Source organism: Salminus brasiliensis, chromosome 9, assembly GCF_030463535.1.
Source record: "Salminus brasiliensis chromosome 9, fSalBra1.hap2, whole genome shotgun sequence".
Classification (NCBI taxonomy): domain Eukaryota; kingdom Metazoa; phylum Chordata; class Actinopteri; order Characiformes; family Bryconidae; genus Salminus; species Salminus brasiliensis.
Genome location: NC_132886.1, coordinates 20,368,795 through 20,380,009, shown reverse-complemented (window position 1 = coordinate 20,380,009; position 11,215 = coordinate 20,368,795). Strand labels below are relative to the sequence as shown.

Genomic DNA, 11,215 nt, shown 5'->3' with positions numbered 1-11,215 from the left:
AATTTGGCTTTTCTGTAACCACAGCCAGGCTATTAAAGTTGGGAAATAATCGCTAAATAAATACTTAAGTATTAGATTGATCAGACAGCGACCGATCTGAAATTAACGAGCTGATTTGAACGTTAGGTCGAGCCCATTCAGTGCTCAGCAGTCTCAGACAGTGCTGATGTTACTGCTGACCGATGGTCTGGTGTCTAAACCTACTGCAAGCGATTTACTGTTGAACTTATGGCAATAAAATGTGATAGAAAGATTATTTAAGCATGTAAGATTTTTAGTAGTTTTAATCTTAATTCATTGCTTCTTCTCAATTAACTTAACAATTCATTTACACATTAAGTTGTTAATTAATGTGTAAATGTAAAATGTTGACATGTAAAATTATTCAAGTTTTACATTGTTAATCTGATTTCTTATTGGTTACAACTGAACTAAAAACAATTATTAAATGTAAGTATAGAAATTTGTAACTAGTAGCAAGTCATTTAAGTCATGTTTAAAACGAATGTAAAAATGGAATAGAGTTTTGATATTTGTACTAGTCCCTTTAACACTTGTATCAGGAATTCCACATTTTCCACAGATTTATGTAGAGAACACTGTTGGTTTGTCATGCATTTTCTGTTAGAGTCAAATCACTTAAGGCTTCAGTCAGCAGTGACACTGGGTTATTTGAGGAAATGCAGTATCATCTTGAAGCAGCAATGCCTCTAAACGATCCGAGACCTAAGTGTTTTTTTAATGGTTCTGCAAGTATGTGCACATTTGCATTGAAAGGCATTTAATAACATTAAAGAGAAATAGGCTACCTAAACTGTAGAAAGGATATAGAGTATATAGCTTTTTCTTCTTCAGTAAATGGTTTATGGTAATAATCACAGCACACTCAAAAAAAAATAGCAAATGTACTTAAATATATTTTTAAAAACAAAAAAAAAAATTATACATCATTACTTTGCCTCCAATAAGTAGACTTTGGTATACTTTAGTTAGTAGTTTCATTGCTTCCTCCACCACAGGTAGAGGAGCCTGTAAGTACGATCATTAAGCTTTAGACATCAAGGTCATCATCTGGGTCTTCTTCATCAAAGTCATCATTGGCATCAGGTTCATATAAAATCCGTCCAGAACCCTGACCTTGCTTCAGCAGAGCAGATTTCCTAAAACAGCAAAAATACAAGTGATACGTATTTCCATTTTACCATTCAAACAGAATCAACTTGTAGCTCCTAAAATTAAGCACTTTACATTCAAAGCATTATTGTTTTTCATTAACCGTGAAAGCCAAAAACCTGACATACACCAATGAAAGATGTAGCTTAGCAGCCAGACAGTTACAGGTGCTGGCTCCATCAAAAAGAAATTATATTTACTTTTCTTGGCTGAAGACAAAGGGTAGAGCTACTTTTTCCCTTGCTTCTCTCTCCACCTCAGACAAACGAAGATTAAAGGTCAAGTTTGACGTGGGATCCGCCTGCAGACATTAAAGAGGAAAAAAAGTTACTTTTACCCTGCAAATGTGGGCGGATGGACAGGGGTGAAAAATAAAAATGTCCTTCACCTTTGTGTCTGAAAGCATCTGTACATGTCCAGACTGGCTGGGCCTTTTTTCTATGGATAGTGTTAAGTTCTCTGTCACGCTGAAAAAATCTTCCTATTTGGAGAAACAGGACAGCTGTTTACATCAGCATTTATAGAAAATTGACTGCTGGCATCATATTAAAGCCAATGTTACATTTTTAAGAACAGCTTATTATCTACCTCTTGCATAACCTTTCCAGATTTTTTACGGTGTGTTGTCTTGGCCACAGCGTAGGGTGCATTATCCACAGGTGTCACAGTGATTACAGTGCTGGCTAAGTGGCAAATACTTCCTAAAATACCCTGCTGATGAAGATCCATGTGCAGGAGACCACAAAGCACCCTTATAGCGCCCCCTAGTTGTCAGAGAAAAGAAGATGTGTAATAATCCATCTAGCAAGTAGGTTATTCAAGGTACATTTCGAAAACAGCTTTTATTCAAGAATGGTTCCTACACTTACAGGATGACAATATTGTCTACAGTCTCTCAATGAATAATATATTATTTGTATAATATATATTTACATCATAGTGCACTGAAATAACAATATATATATGAAACATAACATTCAGTGCACTGAAATAACAATATATATATGAAACAGTTGCAAAAAGCAAAACATTAATAAAAAAGAATGTCTTACTTGGATGACTAACCTTTTTTGAGCTCCAGAAGTTGCTGACAGATGACAACTGGATTATGATGCCTTACAACCCAAGACAATGAGTCAATGACAAGTACTGCAGCTTTAGCAGGTCGTGTCTCACGAACCAGCCGTGTAACGTTTGCTGTGGTGAACTGCTTCACTGTGAATGAGGATTGGTTGGTCCAGTCCAAAGGGTCGGTGTAGGCATTGTGAAAGTGAAACCTATTGGCACAAAAATACAACATTTTATGATGAAAAATTAATAACAATAAAGCTTTGTCCTCTAAGCATGTGTTTGGCCCCCAGTTTGCTGGTACGTGGCCTGTGCTGTGGTGTTTATCCTGCTAGCTAACTTATAGCTGGCTATTAGTTCACAGAGGACTGAACCTGTCTCAGACTCGCCTTTCTGTTTTTTCCCACACCAGTCGCATGACTTTATCAGACACAGTTTTATGTCAGAGTTGACCCTCACTTTTTTTATCTTGTCAAACCTTGTTGATAATGTTTATTCAAAATGTAACTGTTTCAGCTGTCCATTTATTGCTGAAAACTTATATTATTAGAATCCTGACTTTTGGTGCATACTGTCGCACAAACGGGTGCTGAACGTTGGTCATGGAATATGTTTCTTCTGGAATGTATGGTATTAATACCAGTTTATATAGTTATTACACTCAAAATGTTAGCTGTACATTATTATTAAGAATATATAGATAAAAGCAATAAGAAATGCTTCATTTTAAGGTTAATTTCCCATACTTACAAATGTGTGTAATTACTGTCCAATCCAGAACGCAACTCTTGCTCTGAAACTTCAAAACCAAACACATGGACATCCTCCTCCCTTCAAAAAACAAGAAGTCACTCACTAGAGTTTTTCCAGACAGACAAAACATAAATTTGCAGTTCAGACATCAATGTGTAACAGTAGTATGGGGAAATAGTGTATGACTGTAGACTGGAGGACAACTCTGAAAACACCATGCTTTCTGTGAGTAAGGTGAAGCTTGGGTGTCATTGGAACTTCCAACATTACAATGGTCCCAAGCCTCAAAGTCCACCAAGACTTGCTTTCAGAAGTAGTCCTGGAGGATTCTGGAGTGGCCATCACAGTTGCATGACCCAAAGAAAATATTTGGTGGGATTTGAAGGTGGAAGTTGTGTCACACACACCCATGAATATTAGTGAACTGGATGCCACTGCCCATAGAAACTAAATAAATAGTAGATTGTTTTAACATGTGGCTCTTCTGTAGTGATAACTGCTGTATTTGTTATTTATGTATTTGTATAAGTTTAAACTTTACAGAATTATTCATCCAACATTGAAATTTGACTGTGGCAACGTGTTCAAGGCACATCAATTTATGTGACCATTTACAGAGTTACAATTTCATTATAAAAGTTTGAAAGTGACTAGTGAACCAATGAGCATAATAAGATGCTGATGAAGTTATATATCAATATAATTAATCCTTTATGGCAACATTAATATATCCTCACTTACCTCTTTAAAGCACAATTTATATAATACTTAAGCAAGTCACGTCCAGAATAAGAGGAGGTGTCTGGAGGGGAAATGTACAGAATAACAGTTAGCTGTAAGCAGAAGACAACGCTTGAATGAACTTACAGCACATTTCACAGCACAATTTCTAGAAAATACGTTAGTAGAGCCGCTTACTGTCAAATGAACTACACATCTAAACAGAAAAACCAGCCTCAGCCTCTAATTTGCCAGGACACTGGGGTCTAGAGCACAGACACAAACTAAGTTACCTCGAATTATAACGATTCCTCCTGGTTCTGTTCCCTGAAACACTTCTGACAACATCGCCAAGTCGACTTCAGTCGAGCAGCCCCCTTAGTTAGTCCAAGTGTTAGCAAGCAAGCTGCCGACTGATGGATTTTTGAGCTACTCTATTAATACTTTCTGAATTTGCAATAAAGGTGAAATGACTAAAACGCGCTCGACTTCAGAGTGTAAAATAATAAATCATCAGTAGTGTGCTAGCTTAGCCCGCTCTTCTTCTAGTCATACTGCAGCGGGTTACAGGTCAGTAGGCGTATCGCCACCTGCTGTAAATACTGTGAAAAAACACCCACCCACAGATGTACACGATCACGTGGCTTCCTATAGTTTATATGTTGATATAAGTTGACATATAATAAAAAATATATATGTATCTGTAGATTTTGCACATATTATGTAGACATAATTGTTTTTATCGGTTTTGACTCATCCCAATTATATCTAGCTAACATTATTGTAATTATTAATTATTACAACAATTATACGTTATTCTGTTTAGAGACAATAACTAATTATTCCGGGATAATTTGTCATTATTTCAAGAGAGTACAAAAAGAAAATTGCCAATTACAGTAAGTGAATTTCTGTTTTTCTGCGTGGCGGGTCTTGGCTGCTCGACTGTGGGCGTGACATACTCGGTGTGTGTGTGTGTGTGTGTGTGTGTGTGTGTGTGTTTGTTGGGCTACAACCTGAGACTTATGGGCAAAGCTGCCCTAGGTTTTCATTCGACTTTTGCATATCGAACTACATTTCCCATGATCCTTTCTGAGCGCCTTTGTTCTGTGCGGTCTGGCCGACAGGGGGCGCCGCACTCCTGCAGTGTGTGAGATGAGAAATCAGTTGACACGGACGGGCTGGCTGAGGCGCGGTGAGGACGACACGCAGTCGTATTTCGAAGAACTTTGCTCGGTCTTCTCCAGATTTATTGGAAACTAAAATCACTTGATAACCCGATCATTTCGACAAAGGATGAGCACGGAGGACATGGTTAATCTACGGTCTCCAGAAGAGTCGCTGACTCGGATCGCCTGGCATTAAGTTTATCAAACTGTCTTGACTGCCAGGATTATTTATGCAACGCCGTAACGGAGAATTTATCTACCTGTCTCGAAAACCAGAAAGTTAAATCAGACCATTTCTGGGCAGTAGACGACGCGGAGAAGGGAAATATTGACTTTTATGACACGAAGGACGAAGAACAATCGTCCGGTTGTTTTCTTCTGTGTGGAGAAAGTGTGAGCTTTAGCTTTAGCTGGCCAGCTAACGTTAGCTGGTCCGCACGTCGCCGGCTGGGGATTTGCGCCCAAAGCCGGTGAAGAGACGGTAAAGAGTGCCAACGAAGCAGCGAGGACCTCGTAGCTGAGGTGACAATGCTTGAGATAATGTCCGAGCACCAAGGTAAGGAAATAAAACGGGTCAAAATGCAGCATTAATTGGCTCAGTAGTGCAGCAGTCATCGGTCTGTTAGCCGGCTATTATTGGCCACTTAGTAGTTGCAAGCTGACTAAGCCACACAGCTAAAGTATGATTGTAGCATGGCTTAACATGGACATCAACAAGATATAGGACATGCTGTGGTTTAGTCCTTTGTTTTTATCTGCTGTTGCGATCTCAGGCTTTAGTCGCAGTTATTAACTTAATTAGCTGGGTGGCTGGTAAGTTAGCTAGCTAGCTAGTGCTAGCTGATTTGAACGCAATGGTGGTAAATCCAGATCCAGAAAGTAAAAATCCAGCCCAGACCTTTGTCTCATCTGCCTGGTCAACTCCGCTCCAGCTGCGGCAGACCTGTGTAGGCGGCTGGAGGAAACACATGGGCTGGAGTTTTACTCTCTGGACCTGGACCTTACCACCGCTGTGTTAACGTTGATTAAACTGGATGTGTCGCGATAACGTCGTTGGTCGTGATGATTTCTGACACAAGTCTAAGACAAACGAGGCACGTTAACTAAGGTTTTCTTTACTTTTTAATAACAAATAGATCCATAATAAGGCTACATGTCGCCCATATGAGGACCGATTTACGAGTCGGCTAAGTTAGCGAGCTGCTTGGGGTGCACTCACCACGATTGGCTTTGCTTTCCTCAGATAAAAAAACAGAGTTGGTCTGTTTTATTGAATATACATAGCACATTTGCCTGTATGATATCCTAATTTGCCACTACGGCACAAACTACCTCGATTTATCCTCTAAACTTGATGCTGTCTCAAACAGGTGGTGTTCACAGGGCGAGGCGTAGCAAGCTAATCGAGCTAAGCGCGCTAATGTTAGCTGGCTAGCATTTTTCGTCAAGTTGCAGTTAGCCGCTGGGCTAGCTCGGTGCACGGATAAATGTCTTTGTCTGTCGCTATTTTTGGAAAATACACACATCGCTGGGTGTTTAGTCTCGGTTTCGTTGCCACTTTACGTGCAAAAAACATCGCAGTTAGGTCGCAAACCTAATTTGAAAGACTGTTGTCGTTTCTTCGTAGCCTTGTGCTAACTCGATTAAAGCTGCCTATGTTCGCCTGTCCGTCGAAAATAACGCGATTTGTGGTGCCCGGTTGCCTTCAGAAAGCTCGGACTAACCGATGGGTGTCTCTCAGATAGACTACCGATCCTGTAAATTAGTTTCCTGACAACGTAAGTCATCGGGGACTCGAGTCAGCAACGTGTGAGCTGGACTAAAATGGTCTCCTGAAACGCTCCGCTCATCAGACCTGGTTTTGTTAGTGTTAGCCCATAAACGCGTCTCCAGCTAGCTCACTTATCGCTAACAACGCAGCTCACAAAACCGGCCGGGTTTTGTAGCAGAAATCTAAAGTAGGTGATGGATTGTGTAGCGATGTGTCGGGATTAAACAAGCTAGCTAACGTTTCTAATCGTCTTTGTGTTTTCTTTTTGACAGATTCATTGCTGAAATGCAAAACAGAGACCCTGGTAAGTTTGCCCAACTGTAACCTCAGCTAAATTCCTCTCTAAGTTTCTGTTGCGATTCTCATGGTACTGTTATGATAACCGGGGTCAACGTTAGTAACTGGGGATGTTATTGCTGTCACTTTCAGCCACCTGAGAGAAGAAAGAGAACAGTGGAGGACTTCAACAAGTTCTGTAGTTTTGTCTTGGCTTATGCTGGCTACATCCCATCTCCAAAAGAGGTGAGTCTCAGTCTCACATGGCACCTTTCTGAAGATTTTCACTTCAATAAAACTTTTAGCTTCTCCTGAAGTTGTTTCTCCCCTTTAGGCGTTTTGTGATGATTTTTATTCTTGAACTAAGTGGGCTTGCTATTGACCATATATTTACATGTGCTGTATTTCCTCCCTAGGAAAGACCATGGTCTCCAGCCTCCTCCAGTTCCCCGCACAGTTCTGGTGCCTCAGGTGAGAGTGGAGTGGGAGGTGGTGCCAGCTCGAATATGGCAGCAGACTGGGGGGACGGCACCTCAGACCTCCACACCATTCACACTTTTGTGCGCAAAGCTCGTGCCAACAAAGGTGTCAAGAGCATGCGCCGCCTACCCTCTGACAGTACTCTGCTGGACAAAATGAGACTAAAGGACCCCTTCTACAAGGGTCAGACGGGCAGCAAAGCAGAGCGCAAGAAGGACAAGAAACTGAAGCGACTTTCTCTTGGCTCGGGCGCAGGAGATAGCAGCAGTAGTGGTGGCGAGAAGCGCGCCAGGATCAAACGCAGCAAAAACCCCAAGCAGCCCAAAGCCCTTAAGAAGCTTAAGAACTCCGCACCCAGTGAGACAGACTCTGAGACTGGCATTGGCCAGGGAGAGGAGCACTCAGACAGGGGTACACTGCCGGTGCTTGAGCTGCAGGACCAGGAAACCAGCCTGGTGAAGGCGGAGAGGGAAGAGGCAACAAGAGAGGCAGATATGAGCTCCAGTGAAGGGGAGACATGGATAGCTGATGAGGATATCATGGTGGAGTCAGGTGAGTGGCGTTTTCATGTTTTCATTTTTATAGGATAGTGGTGCAGTGCTTGTTTTGGCTATGTAGCCCAACACATGAAATCATGACGACAACTTAAAATAAAACGACGGCTTGAGGTTTAAAGACATTTAACTGAAGGTTTTGCTAGTTATATTGACTGATCTTTATATAATTATGGCTGTGTGTGTGATATATAATGCTGGGTGTTGTCACTGGTTATGCTAGCACTGTAAGGCTTGCAGCTGTTTCAGTTTCTGCTTGTTTCAGGAGCTTTGTGCCTTTTGTCTTAAATTCAGTAATAAATGTGTATGTAGAGATATGGGTTGAGTGACCGGTTTGGCCAGTCAACAATATTTCACTTTTGTCCCTTAATTGCTGCACACACTTTCTTTTTGCCTTTTGATTTCAATGTTAGTCTTGTTTGTTTTTAACTTTATCCCAAAACTCCACAGGCTTATTGTGCTTGATAGCATGCTGTAACCTGTTACTCAACGTCAGACACAAGTGCAGGGTGCGGGTCTCCGTTTGTTTGGTAACTTTGATTAGCCTGGCTGATATTTGGAGGGGTCGGACTTGTTCTCTAACAATAATTGCCCCAACCTTGACAGTATTGCACAATGTGCTGCTTTGGGACAGGATTTAAATTCTGGAGGACTTTTATCACTAGGGGGCGACATAACACAGCTGGCTTATCCAAAACATAAACTCAGCAAAAAAAATGCCATGCTTGCCTCACAGATGTCTGCCTCACTTTGTCTCAAACAGATTCACACAATAAAGGTTCTCACTCTACAGTCTGGTATAAATAAATTCTCTACAAAAGCCATAAATGTGGTGTATATGATGTGCTTGGAAATTGTATTGGGTTTTTGCTGTGTTTTATCATACAGAGGTCTAAGAAATGGTCTGTAATTCTTAGATGCTTGGCCCAGTATGTGGGTATTAAAGCTGCTCTTTAATTTATTGTTTTATTAAACATCCAGTCTGCTGGGGTACAAGGATTAACAATGATTGCCTAATTACTTATGTAACTGCAACACCCATTCTGTCCAACCCATAGGTGACGACTCGTGGGACTTGATCACCTGTTACTGTGGGAAGCCCTTCGCTGGACGGCCCATGATCGAGTGCAACCAGTGCAGCATATGGGTGCATCTCTCCTGTGCGAAAATCAAGAAGTCCAACGTCCCCGACATCTTCTACTGCCACAAATGCAGGGATGCACGACGGTTGAGCCATAAAAAAGACACTTAGAGAAAATGCCCACTCTGAAAGAAAGCCCTGAATGTTCCCGTCCTTCACATTTTCTATCCCATATGAGAAGAAAACGCTGCTTTTGAGGAAGAACGTTTTTCCGCAGTCAGTGTTGCTGGTTGGTGTCCCTCTTACATGTCATGTTATTATTTACATATTTGACAATCAGAAATATTATTCAAATCACCAGAGGAATTCCTTCATGCTCACAGGCAAACTTTGTAAGCTGTCTCTCATACATCAGTCTGATTGCCACATCAGAGCAGTCACCTCTTATTTATAGCAGAGTTCGAAGAAGGTGAGAGGTTATCTTTCAGAGGCTGAGTTTTGCCCGTCCACATGTAGGAACTATCCATGTACATGTTATTACTTCCTTTATCACTATTAGTATGAATTTCTGGTCTAAACATTAGTTTTAAATCAAACTAAAAATCATTTTGATTTGCGTTGCGAAATATTAACAGCTAGGCATTGCGCAAATGTCTGTAGGTTTCTAGCGCTTTCTTATCTCAGTGTATGATCCTTTCAGCAGCACCACGGCAATCCTGTCATTATCTAGCACTTAGCTGTCAACTCCAGTTCACTCTGTGTTCAAGAGAGAGAACGTTATTTGTTGATTTGTTTTGTCAAACAAATTTCAAATACTTTTTTTGTTTAGTTTTTTTCCTTTCCTTCCTTTCTTTCTTTTGTGGGCTTCATTCAACCAGTTACCTTTCAAAATGGAATATTTATCTTTTCCCATTCCCCATCCTCCTGCATAGAGTGAGCAGTTTCACATTGTGCGTTAACTATTTCCGTTGGATTTCTTTTTCTTTTTTTTTTATTTGAAAGAAAGTTTAAGTTTTGTGAGACTTTCGAGTGAATGGTGTTTAAAAGCTTTTCTACAGCCACCTGGTCGCTGAAGCTCCATTAACACCAACTTAATAGTTGTAATTACATTTCGTTCATTTATTGTTTTAAAAACAAAAGCTAAATGGGCTTTTAATCTCTTGTCTGAGAACTGGTTGAGATTGCACCCAGAACGTTAGACATTGGGTAACTCTTCCATGACAAGCTGTCATTTGAAAGTAGCTCTAAGAACGGCTCTCTTTTTGTTCTGTACAGAAGAGTTTATGCTGCAAGCGTTGTGGCTTTTTTTTTCCCGTTTTGTTTTTCTTTCAGGCATTTGCTTTCTTTGGTTGGTTGGTGAGGTGGGGGGGTTTCTTGAAATCCCCAAGAAGGTAGACTCTCAGCCCCCACCTCTCCTATTTTACTCTGTAAATATCATATCCTTTGAGAACTGTACATATATGAAAGCGAAGAGAAAAGCCAAGCAAATGTTATATTTTTGGCATCTGATGTTTTCTTTAACTGTACCTGAAGAAATAAAACCTTTTCTTTATTGGGGATCCTATCAGAAATTCTCTTAAGTAATTTGTTCTTTTATTCTACAGAAATGACAACACACACTTTTTGTTTTAGTCTTTATTTAGCATGGTCACACAAGTACAGTGTCTGTCAGTTTGCTTACCACTAGAGGGCGATATTAAATAGCAATAAATAAGGCAATGATGCATACAACATCTTAACAGGTAAAAAAACACACACACAAACTGCTCCACATGGTTTTCTAGATACATGTTAGCCTAATCATCACTAAAAGGCTTTTTAATTAAGAAATTCCCACTGGTGCTGTTCTTTAGTTCAAGACTAAGCTTGATCTGCGTCTGTAGGTCCAGCCAAAGTTGTAAGGAACTCATTAGCTGATCACTCATTGAAATGGACCCAGTTCTCCTCAGGTTCATCCTGGAAAAGATATGAAGCATACATCAGACAGTGTTTCACTAGAACACTGTGACCTGTTTGGATTTGGAGTGGCTGCAGTCAGAATGCTCACCTTTTTGTTTCTGCTGGAGAGGTAGGAGTTACCAATGCGGTCCAGAGGAACAGTGACCCTCACCCTGCTGAGAGGAGATTACATAAAAAACCTAGTTGAGTTTAGGATGGAAATGTGCATATA

At 40.6% G+C, this 11,215-nt stretch overlaps 2 protein-coding genes across 2 annotated transcripts; one reads left to right on the top strand and one right to left on the bottom strand.

Moving 5' to 3' along the window:
• Positions 1 to 893: 893 nt before the first annotated feature.
• On the bottom strand, positions 894 to 4,316 carry elp5 (elongator acetyltransferase complex subunit 5). Its single transcript, XM_072687762.1, has 8 exons — positions 4,008 to 4,316; positions 3,736 to 3,796; positions 2,992 to 3,072; positions 2,239 to 2,450; positions 1,762 to 1,937; positions 1,562 to 1,654; positions 1,374 to 1,474; positions 894 to 1,160 (listed from the first exon to the last, which is right to left on the bottom strand). Exons 1-8 carry the CDS (start codon positions 4,060 to 4,062, stop codon positions 1,052 to 1,054), a joined length of 888 nt encoding a protein of 295 aa, XP_072543863.1. The 5' UTR covers positions 4,063 to 4,316; the 3' UTR covers positions 894 to 1,051.
• Positions 4,317 to 4,876: 560 nt separating this feature from the next.
• Positions 4,877 to 10,602, top strand: phf23b (PHD finger protein 23b). The gene is made up of 5 exons (XM_072687761.1): positions 4,877 to 5,439; positions 6,927 to 6,958; positions 7,084 to 7,176; positions 7,347 to 7,962; positions 9,023 to 10,602. Exons 1-5 carry the CDS (start codon positions 5,412 to 5,414, stop codon positions 9,214 to 9,216), a joined length of 963 nt encoding a protein of 320 aa, XP_072543862.1. The 5' UTR covers positions 4,877 to 5,411; the 3' UTR covers positions 9,217 to 10,602.
• Positions 10,603 to 11,215: the final 613 nt, after the last annotated feature.

Coding starts and splice junctions, on each gene's coding strand:
- elp5 (XM_072687762.1), bottom strand. CDS start 4,062: ATGTTGTCAGAAGTGTTTCAGGGAACAGAACCAGGAGGAATCGTTATA. Junction 1,938..2,238: donor ACTTCTGGAGCTCAAAAAAG/GTTAGTCATCCA, acceptor TCTGACAACTAG/GGGGCGCTATAAGGGTGCTT. Junction 1,161..1,373: donor TTTGTCTTCAGCCAAGAAAA/GTAAATATAATT, acceptor TTGCTGTTTTAG/GAAATCTGCTCTGCTGAAGC.
- phf23b (XM_072687761.1), top strand. CDS start 5,412: ATGCTTGAGATAATGTCCGAGCACCAAG. Junction 5,440..6,926: donor GATAATGTCCGAGCACCAAG/GTAAGGAAATAA, acceptor TCTTTTTGACAG/ATTCATTGCTGAAATGCAAA. Junction 6,959..7,083: donor AATGCAAAACAGAGACCCTG/GTAAGTTTGCCC, acceptor TGTCACTTTCAG/CCACCTGAGAGAAGAAAGAG.